Below are 13,400 nucleotides of genomic sequence, written 5' to 3'. Positions count from 1 at the left end.
CCTAAAAAAAAAAAAAAAATGGCTTCTTCTGATGTCCTAGAGACAATAATTATGATGTGCTAGTTAAGCCCAAACTACAGCTGAGGGATTTTACTTTAAAGCAGCGGCTTGGGTGCAAAAATGCATTTATAGCTCTTTGTCTGCACCTCATTATGTGTGGGCCTGATTCATTAAGTAATTGGTTTGCAGTTGTTTACATGAGTATTAAGGCCTTCTTTTCAGCCGCCTTTGAGAGATACATTGTGCAAATGTTGCCTGTGATGAATGCAGAATGAGGGCCAGAGGGTCCGTCCTATTGGCTAAACAGTGCACTCTGTTGAAAAGCCAGAGAAAGGGATTGGGTGCTGCTTTGCATAGCAATGACTTTCTTAATAAGCGTTACAGATTAATACACACCAGCTATAAAAGATGCAAAGAGATACTCTTAGCACATTTATCCATGCTCATTTCATTGTGATGGTGGTGGGATCCGGGTGCTTTCATATTCCGTTTTTCCGAGCAGCAGCTTCAGTGCATGAGCCGTAATAGAATCCGATGTTTATTGTATTATAAATCACGGGCAAGTAGGCAGATCGGCAACAGTTTATTATTAAAGATTCTTTCAGTGTAAATCTTTTTCTACCATTGTATTTGCTTCAGCAAAATCATTTTGTGGTTGAGTGGGGATGAAAGGCATAATGTACGAAGGAGTGAGTCCTAATAGGAAGCCGTTCTCCAAGTAAAGACCACTTGTTCCCTTTTGTTCAGGGGTGCATGCCAGAGCTTCCTCTCCTCTGCAAACATTGTCTCGCTTTACCTTCCCCAGGAAGCGGTTTTCACGCTCCCGGATCCATTTATTCAATGGAGAGTATATTTTAACAGCCTGCCATGTAACTTCAGTTTACCGTCTGGATCGAGATAACATTTTACCGAAGAAAAGGATGTGTGCTTGCAACATAATTGCCTGGGGGAAAGGTAGCAGAAGTCACCCAGCCATGGCACCCTGGCAGGGCCGCTGTGGGTGGCATTTTGTGTCCACCCTGCAACCACCAGAGTGGCCAGCGGAGGGCGCCTGGCCGCAGCTGATGCCGTGTCTCTCTCCTTGCCTGGTCACTGGGCCATTTTCCCTTGGGAGAATACAAAGATTGCACGGAATCAATACCAGTGAAATAAAAATCAGGTATTCCTGGAAGTCCTTTAGGTTTTATTAAAGCACCCGTTCTCCGTCTCTGGCTTAGCAAATCTGCAATCGCCTTAAATCCTACTGAATAAGCAGCTGCCTAAATATCCTACGTGTTCTCCTCATAGACCCACCTACTTTATTTTTTTCTACACAGAGCATGAAAGAACAGTAACTTCCTAGATTAGCAGAAGGGAAGGAGTTAGCAAATTGACCCCAGGCAGCTTAAAAAAAAAAAAAAAGAAAAAAGGCTTCTGCTGCAGGGTCCCTGGCTAACCATCAGGGGGCGCTCGGACTTTGCCAAATTAAAACTGTCTCAGCCTTTGGTCAGCCCTTAAAATTAGAATTTACAGAGATTTGTTGGCATACTCATGGGGTTCTTTTCCTTCCTGAATAATTTTATGCCTTCTATTTTTCAGAAATATATGTCTCTTGAGCAAAATTGTAGCTGAATATGCTATTTGAGACATTTTAATACCGATTTTAGCTAGCAGTCAAAATCATTAAAAATTACAGAATTTGGAGTCTAGAGACCACATCTTCTCATTAGTTAATATTTTCAGTCTTATATAGTAAGACCCTAGAACAGGAAGGACACTTCCCACTAGTAGTCCCCCCCCCCCCATGTGGTCTCCCATCCCATAGACCCCTGCTCTTGGCAGGACCCTCAGAGTCTCATTGCCAGACTCCACTGACATGACCTCAAGGTCACAATAACTTGGGTAGTTTGTTGACAGGCTGTGGATACTTATTTCCTTCAACACAGTATTGACCATGAGGTTGAGAATCATTGTGTTACTAATATTAGGACATCCCCCAGGTCTGCTGTTTTCCAGATTCCTCCTCCCACAGGGCCAAGAATGAGTGTCTGAAATCCTAGCCTGACTGTTGCACCTCTGCTGCTGTGAGTCTCTCAAGGGCTTCTGTTACCCATACCCCCCTCGAGCACTGCATGGCCTACAGTCTGCAGCGCCTTCCAGCCTGCTCCCCCATGTCCCTGTGCCCACTTGACAGCCTCATGTCATGCCCTCATACAACCAGCTATGTCATGAGCCCCAGCTTCTATTCCTGCTCTTTTGCTGGAATGCTTCTGCCCCACACTTTCACCTGGCTGATGCCTACTAGATTGTCAGGGCTTAACTATTAACCTTCTAAAAGTCTCCTAAGCAAAGGATCTGGTCATACAAGACGCCCCTCCTGTGGCCCCATGGCTATTTCTACCATCATCTGTAGCATAGGGATTGTAGCCATTTGCAGGTACCTTCCCCTCACTGTGAGCTCCTCACTGGGGGCTTGGAGGGCTTTTCTGATTACCAGTGCTCAATAACTGTTGGACTTGCTGAGTAAGTGAACCTCTGTGTATAGCTCCACATTCACTCAAGCATTTGTCTTAGATGCCCTCACCTCTGGGTGGCATCACGTACCCAAGCTGCAGGAAATCATGCATTCCACAAAGGTCTCTGCATGAGTGTATAGGAGAGGGAGGGCACACACACATTTCCCAAGGGAGACTCCTGCAGTCAACCTCGATTGCACCCTCTCCAATCGTGCACCCTGCATTTGGCTTCCAGGAAACACACTGGGCATGCACCCTCATACAGTGCATTACTGGGGTCCTCACCTAACTGCTGTCCTGTCTATTGGTAAAAGGATATCTGGCTCTTGGCCCTGAACTTGACATGGGCTCTTGGTATGTGCTAGGGGCCTGCACGTTACCCCCTAATTCTGCTGCTGTCAGTTCTCAGCTTACCCCACAGTTGCCCTTTTTGGCTTGTGTCACAGTTATTTTGGTATCTGTCTCCCCACTGGAGCATGAGAGGCCCAAAGACAGAGATCAAATGGGTGTTGTTTGTTGCTGCGGGCCCAGCATAGAGCTGATGTGTAGTGTGACCTATGAGACGGTGAATGAGTAAGGGAATGGATGAATGAACAAACCATTGCTCTGCTGACCTGCTTGTGCAAGGCCTGGCAGAGGCCATTTCCCTGTGTCCTCCCCGTCCCAAGTGCTCCTGCCCATCAGGCTCCTTAAGGAGGAGACTTCATGCATCTCAGGCCTGTTTCCTTTCTCTCTGTCCCCACATTTTCCCTTTCCTTGGCCACTGTGCCAGAGTACTTGTCACCTTCACTTAGAACCCATGACTGCCATCACCAAACCAAGCACATGCCTTTGTGCACCCGAATGCTGTGACAGTGAGCAGCACCAGTCCCCCACACCTGCTGTAGCCAGGCTGTCAAGCAGGATTCTCTCTATACTTACCAGAACACTGCAACGAAGGCCTACTTCCCCCATTTTGCAGACAGAAAACGGGTGCTCAGAGAGGTAGGGAGCTTGCCCAGGGCCACACAGGGAGCAGAGTAGAGCATCAAGGGAGTAGAGGCTGTCTGGCCCCAGAGCTGACACTGTCTCCCATCAGCAGTCCTGCGCTGGGATAGGGACCGGCTGCCCCAACCCAGGTTCTCTCCACCCTGCTGTTTGACCACATCTCACGAGGTGAGGCAGGTGTTTGCATTTGGGAAGCATCCATGTGCTGGGGGGCTCTGTCCTCGTCTGCCCCCACCCCCATCTGACAGTTCTGTGTGTCTTGAAGCACAGCCTTCACAGCCTCTCTGGGCCCCACCACCCATACAGTGAAAGCGATGGATAATCTATAAGTGCTCTGCTATAATTTAATAATGGGTTTCTTAGAAGCTCATAGGTTTTCCACTTCTCATTTTGTCTCTACTTGCCAGTTCCACAAAGCAAAACTTCATGCTTACAGTAGGCCTTGCCATCTAATTTTGTATTTATGTTGACTAAGTATTCCTAGCTACATTAGCCTTTTGCTCACATAACATGAATAGTTGACACACATAATTTCAGTGATACCTTGTTTCACCACGATTGTGGATTGTGCACGTGGGTGCCAGGTGCTGCTCTTTGAATAAAAACTGTTAAGGCCCTGACCAACCTTGACTTCTTAAGTTTAGCAAGGATGAGAACAAAAGTGACTTTGATTAGAGTTGTCCTAATCTGGTTTATCAATAGCAGGGGAATTCATAAACAATTACTGAAAAGCATCAAAAAATGAGATGGCTTGATGGGTACACAGAGGGAAGATATGTGATAAAGCCAATATGGCAAAAGGTAAATTAAACATCCCCTTCATGGGTATGTGGTATTTATTGTACAGCTATGGGGAAAAAAATACCTAACCTGCTGGGAAATTCTGCAGAGGTCATTGTCCCATTATGATGAGACCAGCAGAACGTGGTCACATTTTAATTTAATCCATTGTCTGTGGTGTTTTACCTGAAAATGGTTTGTTTTGAAGTAGGACCTCCAATCTAATTGTAACCTTCTGGGGAAAAAAAATCAAGTCTGCCATCTTGGATTCTAAGAGTTACCCATGAAAGACCATGCAGGGGACAGGCAGACCCTTTGGTGTGCTGTAAGTATGGCAGTGTCACCTGTTCAACCGGCTCGGTGCACTGTGGCCCCAGGGCCAAGTCTTGGCCTCTGCCTGCTTTTGTACACCTTCAAGCTAAGAGTGGGTTTTACATTTTTGGGGGATGAGGGGAAGCAAAGAAGAGGGAGAAGGAGAATCTTAAGCAGGCTCCACACTCAGCATGGAACCCAACACAGGGCTCGATCTCACAACCATGAGATCATGACCTGGACTGAAATCAAGAGTCAGACGCTTAACCAACTGAGCCACCCAGGTTTTTACATTTTTAAATGTTGGAGGAAATCCAAAGAAGAATGATGTTGCATGACACCTGACCTGGAAGTTCTATGAAATTCAAATTTTAGTGCCTATAAGTGAGGTTGAATTACAATACAGCCCCACCTATCGTGTTCATGGCTTGTTTCCATGCTATAGCCACAAAGGTGAGTTGTCCTACAACCATATAGCCCACAACAGCTGAACCATTTACCCTCTGGCTCTTTACAGCAAACCTTTGCCAACCTCTGTTTTACAAGATGAAAATGTTACTTTCGTGCTCTTAGGGAAGACGAAGCAGTCAGACTCCAAGTATGTGTGACCCAATCCCATGGCCTATAAGACTAACTCTTCCATTTCTTATACTTTGCCAGAGTGAATGTGTTCCTCATCTTATTTATTATAGTAGCTCAAGTTGACTATATCCAGTATTCCAGGGAAAGTTCTCCCACTATGCCCGTTGGCCTTGTCTTAGCTTTACACATTAGGTGTGACTCAGAAAGAACCGTTGACCCTAAGAATTGCATGTGACTCTAGGTCAGCTTTGAATTGGGGTGTCACATTGGTGGGCAGAGCTGGCTTCCCAAAGGGAAACATAATTGCCCCTAGTGCATGGGGATGGAGTAGGAGACACCTGGAAGCAGTGTCCACCTTTCTCAGTGGGTGACGTACATGCATTTAGTTCTGCAGATTTCTTGCACGATTCCGGTAAGAAACTTAACCTGATTCTGAAGTCACAGAAGTAGAAACATGAAAGTCAAATAATGTGCCAGCAACTAGGTCGAGTGTCTTTAAGCAGGGCCCTGCTCTTGGTGAGCTTCATCTTTTCATTCTGCACATAATCACCAAGCGCAAAGCCCTGGGTTACCCAGGGGAGCTGAAGCAGGTGCCATCGCTTCCCTCACAGAGCTCATAGTCTATAGAAGAAGTGATCACACATGCATTAGTTACACAAATGAGTGTAAAACAGCAACTTGGGTGAGGAATCAGTGGTGGGTGGGGGAGCAGTAGGGGAAGTGAGGCTGCAGTAGAAGGACCCAACCAAGTCTGGGGATCAGCCTTTGAGGTGCTGTTCACGATTTAGGGAGTTCATCAAAAAACAATGGGAAGGCTTTAAGGAGCTTTAGCAAGGAAGTGGAGTGAGAAGTTCATTCTTGCTGCTGAGTGGAAGATGGACTGTAGGGGACAGGGTGTGTGTGGCATCACCAGTTAGGGGCTGTTACAAAGGTCCAGGCAAGAGGTGCTGGTGTAGTTGGCCAGGTTGTGGCAGTGTGGAGGGAAGAGCAAGGATTGAATTGTAATACAGCCCCGTCTATTGATTTACACATGGGAGCTGACTGGGTGCAGGAGGGCCTAGGAGTGGAAAGGGTTGGGGAGGGAGCAGAGGATCCGAGTGCCCTTGACTGAAACAGGAGGGACCTGGCCTGGCAGGAGAAGAGAATCACAGTGGGGAGATTGTGAATTTAGTCATGGATGAGCATGTTGCCCACAAGGTGCTTGGGAGGCAGCCAAGTAGAACTAGCACATGAGCACAGGCCATGTTTCTGGAGCTCAGAGAAGTGGCTGGGGCCACGGGGATCTGGCCCGTGCTTATCTGCCATTGTGTACTTGCTCTTAACAAGAGCTCCCTGCTACCACATCCCACTGCATCCCCCCACCCCTTTACTGGCCTGTGCGATCCTCTCTGGCTTTCAAAGCAGAGTCCAGGAGATGCCCTGCTTCCTCAGGGGTCCTGCAGCCACCCATCACCCACCCTCTGCTCCCTGTTCTCCCAGCCCTCAGTGCTCTACCCCTCTCCCCGCTGTTGCTCTTATTACCTGGACTACAGCCGGAGACTCTCTGGCCCCCACCAGCACTGTTCTAACCCACCTCTGCCTCCAGCATCTAGACTAGTCCTCATGAAATGAGAGGTAGGTAAATAGTAGACATACAACCCACAGTTGCATTTAATGTGTGTGTGTGTGTGTGTGTGTGTGTGTGTGTGTGTGTGTGTGTGTATATACACTAATACTTTATGAAAGATGGATTCATATGGTCAGTGGCCACCTTACCTGCAGCCTCCATGACTGATGGTTAGTGCTGGGCCCTTTCATAGGACCATCCACTCTTCATGGAGAAACAGCTGTGGGCCACTAGTTGGTCATGACAGATAATGAAACAGGCACCAAGTTTAAAGGAAGCATTGACAGATGTTGAGCCTAGAAAATGATACCTAAATGGAGCTCATTTTACAGGAAAAAAAAAACAAGTATGGCAGCTATGGAAAACAGCAGATTTTTAAGCCATAGGTTAGCCAGACTTGACACAAAGGAGGGAGAAGATAAGTTCACAGGGTTTCCTATGTTAAGAGGACCAGGGTCCTGGCCATGAGCAGTGACCATACACATTGGGGTCTGTCTTTTCTTGACATTCTTCTCCTCTAACAGACTGGAATCTGTTTTAATGCAATAATATATAAATGTAAATCCCAACAAATACCTTGGCAAGAACAGGTTGCTAGGTATTAGATGCCATAGACACTAGCATCTTTGTGTATGTGATACCCAGAAACCTACACCTCGGTGTCCAGGATACTACGTTTTTCTCTGTCTTGAGTTAGTGTTTTTAATTAAGCAGACTGAGAGTTTATCTTGGACTCCCTTGTCAAGCCGTTAAGGATTGGTATCACTGGCTTGATGGAGATGAGGATCTTATCTTCCCCGCCAGCTTCTCCTTGTATTCTATCTTGGATTCTCTACTTCGGGTATTTCACTTTTAGCTTGTCTAAAAGTGCCAAAGCTTTGTCTGGACATGTTTTGGGAAGGCTGTTGAAGGGAAGTGGATCCTCTACCTCACCATGTGCTCATTGTCCTGCGCTGCAAGGGATGCCCGCAGGGCACACTATGACCCGGTGTCTGCAGGGCCAGCAGAGAATGCACTCAGGGATACTGGTGATGCTGTCGCAATAGGGACCCACCCACCAAAGCATCAGCAAGTACCTCTGGCCACCGAGGTCCTGACATTTTCTTCTTCTTCTTTTTTTAAAGTGTTCTATTTATTTATTTTGAGAGAGAGAGCAGGGAAGGAGCAGAGAGAGAATCCCAAGCAGGCTCCATGCTGTCAGCACAACCCCGGTGCGGGGCTCTATCCCACGAACCGAGAGATCATGACCTGAGCCGAGATCACAAGTCAGAAGCTCAACTGACTGAGCCCCCCAGGCACCGCCTGACATTTTCTTCTTGCTCTTAAGACTCAGGGAGAAGTGTAAAATTTCTGGCCTTTCAGTGTAGTACTTCTTTGCTAATGTGCTCATTGTAAAAATATCAGTCTGATTGTCATTTTTTTTGCAAGACTCAGGCTATTTCTTTATTTTTCAGGCATGAAAATGAAAAGAAACTAACTACCAATTTAGAGTCTAAAGGTAAGAGAAATCACTGGAGGCTAGATTTTCATCTTGTGTTTTAACCCAGAGTTGTTTTGTGACGTGTTTCTTGTTTCCTGCACCCTCCTGTAAGGACTGTGAAGCGTGTGTGCGATCACTGGGCGCCCTGTGGCTCTCCCCAGGGTGATTATGGTCTCTGAGGGGATTGGAGGGCTATCGAGGAACCATTCTTCAATGACAGGGCTATGAGCTGACAATATATGGCGTGCCATGGGCCACGGTGGCATAGCATTCTAACTTGCAAGTATGAATTTGCAGGGTATCCCAGCCTCCACATCCAATTGATTGACAACACTGGTATATTCTACCTGTGAAATGGTTTTTGACTCTGTCCCCATCCTCATGGCTAATGCCCTGAGAGTACCCACTGCTCATGACATGACAGGGCTCTTACAGTAGACACTAACTGGTTTCCTCCCATGTGGCCCCTCTTCCACTCCCCATTGTCCTCCACCTGGCCACCAGCATCTAAAATCTCATGTAACCTTCTTACCTTCCTGGTTAAAAATTGCTAATGCCTCCTGCTACGTGCAGGATAGAGTCCACAACTTTCTCCCTTTGTGGTCTGGCCACATCCCTACTTTCCAGCTCAGTCCCTACCAAGATCTTGTCCTCTGTGGATCTAGTCACAGTCAGCTTTTTCCAAATATAGATGTACTTCAGAGATACTGCAGGTTCGGTTCCAGACCACCGTAATAAAGCCAAATAAATTTTTTGGTTTCTCAGTGCCTGTAAAAGTTGTGTTTACACTGTACTGTAGTCTCTTAAGTGTACAACGGCATTCATTATGTCTAAAAAAGTGTTAATTAACATTAAATTAACTTAAAATACTTTAAAAATAATTTAAAAACACCTTATTGCTAAAAGATGCTAGCCATCATCTGAGCTTTCAGTGAGTCATAATTACTGATCACAGATCACTGTAGGAAATATAATAATGGAAATAATAATAATTGGAATAATGAGAGAAGTACCAAAATGTGACACAGAGACACAAGGTGAACAAATGCTGTTGAAAAAATGGCACCAATAGATTTGCCTTGTGTAGGGTTGCCATAGACCTTCAGTTATAAAAAAAACACAGTCTCTGCAAAGCACAGGAAAATGGGGTATGCCTGTATACCACGCTTGTACTTCTGTGCCTTTGCTCATGCTGTTCCCCCCCCTTTTCTTTAGCACCATGAGCTCCTATTTGTCTTTCAGCCCCACCTTCCATGCTAACACTGTGGTATATCCTATGCAGGATATACCTATGCAGAGCTTGGGCTTGTTCTATTCCTGTCTGCTTAGACCCCCGTCCCAGTAGGTTGTGGTCAAGAGCGTGGGTATAAGTCCGACAACCTGGGTGGGACTCCTGGCTTCAACACCCGCTAATTCTGTGATTGGGGCCAGTTACTTAACCTCTCTCAGCCCATTTGCTCAGTAAATGGAGACATTAACACTTACCTTCCCAGGTTGGTACAAGGATGAAATGGGGTTGTGTGTAAGAAGTCATCACAGAATGGCAGGTAGTGCCGTGGAGATAGCGGTGGTCATGGGGATTGTCCGTATAGCAGACCATGTCCCACCACATCCTGTCCGACCACGCTGGAGATCACAGTGCAGTTTGTGGGCATGCTGTGGCCTTCCACCACAGGCAGCTGTGCATCTGCCTAAGGGCTTTCTCTGGCTGCAGGCGCATGCCCAGCCCCAACGGGGCAGCCCAGAGTACCCAGGAGTTGATGCCCTGGTTGAGAATGAGAATAACCTTCAACCAATGAGAAATGGAAGTTGGTCAATAAATAACCCCACTGCCTTACTCTTTGTTGGGACAATTCGAGGAGAGTTCTGAGTTTCTCAGAGAGTGCCCTGCAGGCCTGAGCCGCCTTGTCCACTGCCAGCCCCCCTCATTAACACACCCTCTGCTGGCTTCCTCTCTTCCTGTATCACTATTCCAGCCCCTCCCATCGTTCCTAGGATCACCGCCCAAGTAAACCATGTGCACCCAAAGCCTCCTGTTCTTCCACCATGTCTTCCTTGTGAAGTATAGAAGGGGATCAAAGTGCAAGAGCAGCTAAGCTGAGGTGGTCTCAGGCCTGGTGAAATACCTGGCTAACCCTGCTTCTGTGTTAATCCTGATTTAAAATCCCCATCCTGCAGTAAAGAGCTGAGCACAACAAAAGGGGAAGGAAATATTCTGCAGTGTTTCCATAGAACACACTGAGATGTGCAAATTTGTGCAGTATGGACATGCGTCCAGATGCACCTGGTCAGGTTCAGCCCTCAGTGTCCCTAGTAGGCCTTTTGCAGGCCAGTGCTTCCAGTCCCCTGGAACCAGTCTACTGATGAAGCCAAGCTTATCAGAGTGGAGAGATGTTAAATAGCTGTCTTTTTTTCTCTTCCAGCCTTTTGGGATGAATCCGACGACAGTAACTCAGAAATTGAAGCTGCTTTACGCCCTAGAAACCATAACACATCTGCCGATGACTTTGGTGATTTTTATGACTAATAAGCAGTAACAACCATTGGAAATAAAGTCATTAAATAACCTAAAACCCTGTGTTTGTATGTGATGTCCTAAACAAGCATGTCTTTTAAAGCTTCCTAATTGTTTAATAGGAGCACTTGGGACCATATTGCTACTGGAGTGAAATTCCATGGCATAAACATAAACTAGCATATTCATTTGAAGTGTTATCAAAAAACAAAGTGATATGCAATGCCCATCAAAATGTAAGTTGCTTTCTTTGTAGAAATTGACAAGCTGGTCCTAAAATTCATATGAAAATCCAAGGGACCCAGAATAGCTAAAACAACCTTGAAAAAGGAAACAAAGTTGGAGTACTCACACTTCCCAATTTTGAAACTTACTTAAAAGCTGAAATAAACAAACAAACAAATGAAAGCTGTAGTAATTGAGACTGTATGGGACTGGCATAGACATACAGATCAGTGAAATATCAATTTATATATAATCTAGAACTGATAATCCAGAAATAAATCCTCATGTGTATGGTCACTTAATTTTTGACAAAGGTGCCAAGCCATTCAATGGGGAAGGAGTGATCTTTTCAACAAATGGTGCTGGGACAACTGAAGAGCCAAAGAACTGCAGATGAATGAAGTTAGATCCCTACCTCACACTGTATACAAAATTAACTCAAAATGCATCAAGGACCTAAGTGTAAGAGCTAAACTATAAAACTCTCAGAAGTAAGCATTGTGTAAATCTTTCTGACCTTGAATTAGGCAATGGTTTCTTGGATATGACACCAAAAGCCCTTAACTGAGAAAAATAGATACATTGGACTTCACCCAAATTAAAACATTTTGCTGCAAAGGACACCATCAGGAAAGTGAAAAGAATGGGAGAAAATATTTTCAAATCATATATCTAAAAAGGGACTTGTATCCAGAATATATAAAGAATTTTTATAATTCAATAAAAATACAACAAACTCAATTTAAAAATGAGCAAAAGTTCTGAATTGACATTGCTCCAAAGAAAATGTACAAAAACAGTCACAAACTAAAGGACACATGACAACTAAATGCAATGTGGGATCCTAGGTTGGATCCTCGAACCAAGAAAGGACATTAATGGAAAGTTTGGGGAAACCCAAATTAAGTTTGGAGTTTAGTTGATAGTAATTATACTAGTGTTGTTTTCTTGGTTTTTACAAATGTACTGTGGTAAGGTAAGATCAGAGAGATGTAACAAGAACTCTGTATTATCTTTGCAACTTTTCTATAAATCTAAAATTATTCCACACACAAAAATCCAGCAGTAAACATGAACATTTGGGTGATACCCTTCCAGACCTTTTCTATGTTTTTACCTTTTCTTTGTTTTTCAAATCGTCTTGAACATTTCATTTTTTAATTCTTAAATCTTAGCAGACAATAACACAGCCCTTCAGCCAGCACACTAGCCAGGTATTTGTCAGCAGTGCTCGTGGAATACAGAGTCCTACATCTGAACACCTTTTGCTGGAGATCACATGTCATGTGTACTGATGATGACCCAGAACAAAGCCTAGCTTTGTGCAGTCTACCACTTTCCTAATGCTTAATCTTACTTCTGAATAGTGGTAGAGTAGGCCTGGGGCCCAACACCTTTTGCAGGCAAATTTTCCAGCTAAATTTAATAACATTCTTTTTTTCCTTCCTATTGACCTCAAGTGACCCTGATTTAAAATGCATAGAAGTAATATAAAGTTTCCCTTTTGTATACATTGTAAAGAAAAGAAGATAATTGACTTTTTAAATTATACTAAGAAAATAACAGGACAAGTGATTGGCTGGCATGGCTAAGGGGCTGGCTAACTAAGCTCCACTGTGCTGTGCTCACCAGACAGCTCTCTGGTCCATTTTGGGGTCTCCAGGGGTTTAAATTCCTGGAGGGTCATGCACTGGCCCATAGGTGGTCTTGTTTCCCCAGGTAAAGGCAGTGGGACAATGTAAGTTTGTAAACTATTTGTATGAACCACCCTCCCTCCACCACGTTCTCCTGCCCCCTCATACCGCTACCACAACTCACAACACTCCTGACACCAGACATGTGGGGTTTTCCCACACCAACCAATTATCTGACCCCAGCTGGGCGTCCTGCAATGCGATTCAGTTCTGACACTACCTGCGCTTAGTGCAGACCCCACAGGTTAAAGACACAGTTCCACAAGGCTGACCGCCCCACCCCCGCCCGACTTCAGACACAAGTCACAAGTAGTAGGTCCCCAGGTTATCTACAACTTCTGTCTGACTTGGCTACAAATCTGATGGCCACAGCCCCTCCTTGGTTTTGATAATTTGCTAGGTGGCTCATGGAACTAAGGAAAACACTCAATTCCTTTTACCTGTTTATCATGAAAGGTATGATAAAGGATATAGATGAACATGCAGATGGAAGAGGTGCATATCAAGGTGTGTGGGAAGGGGTGCGGAACTTCCATGCCCTGGCCAGGTGGGCCACTCTACCGGCACCTGCTTGTGTTCAGCAACCTGGAAGCTCCCAAACCTCCTACTTTTGGGATGTTTATGGAGGCTTCATCATGTAAGCATGATAGATTATCAACCCCACTTCTACAGAGCCCCACTCCCCTCTCCAAAGAATGGGGGGATGGGCCTGAAAGTTCCAAGC

The 13,400-nt window shown here is 45.3% G+C and overlaps 1 protein-coding gene across 1 annotated transcript in view; it reads left to right on the top strand.

Annotated features, from left to right (window-relative positions):
- The window catches only part of KIZ (kizuna centrosomal protein), a 146,476-nt gene extending 138,273 nt beyond the window's left edge, over positions 1-8,203 (top strand). Inside the window, 2 exon segments of the mRNA XM_058684742.1 lie at positions 806-1,007; positions 1,009-8,203. Of these exon segments, the coding sequence (XP_058540725.1) occupies positions 806-1,007; positions 1,009-1,065 (259 nt within the window). The 3' untranslated portion in view covers positions 1,066-8,203.
- Positions 8,204-13,400: the final 5,197 nt, after the last annotated feature.

This window comes from Neofelis nebulosa, chromosome 9, assembly GCF_028018385.1.
Source record: "Neofelis nebulosa isolate mNeoNeb1 chromosome 9, mNeoNeb1.pri, whole genome shotgun sequence".
NCBI lineage: Eukaryota > Metazoa > Chordata > Mammalia > Carnivora > Felidae > Neofelis > Neofelis nebulosa.
Note: the sequence above shows the minus strand (reverse complement) of the source record. Positions and strands in the feature narration are given on the sequence as shown.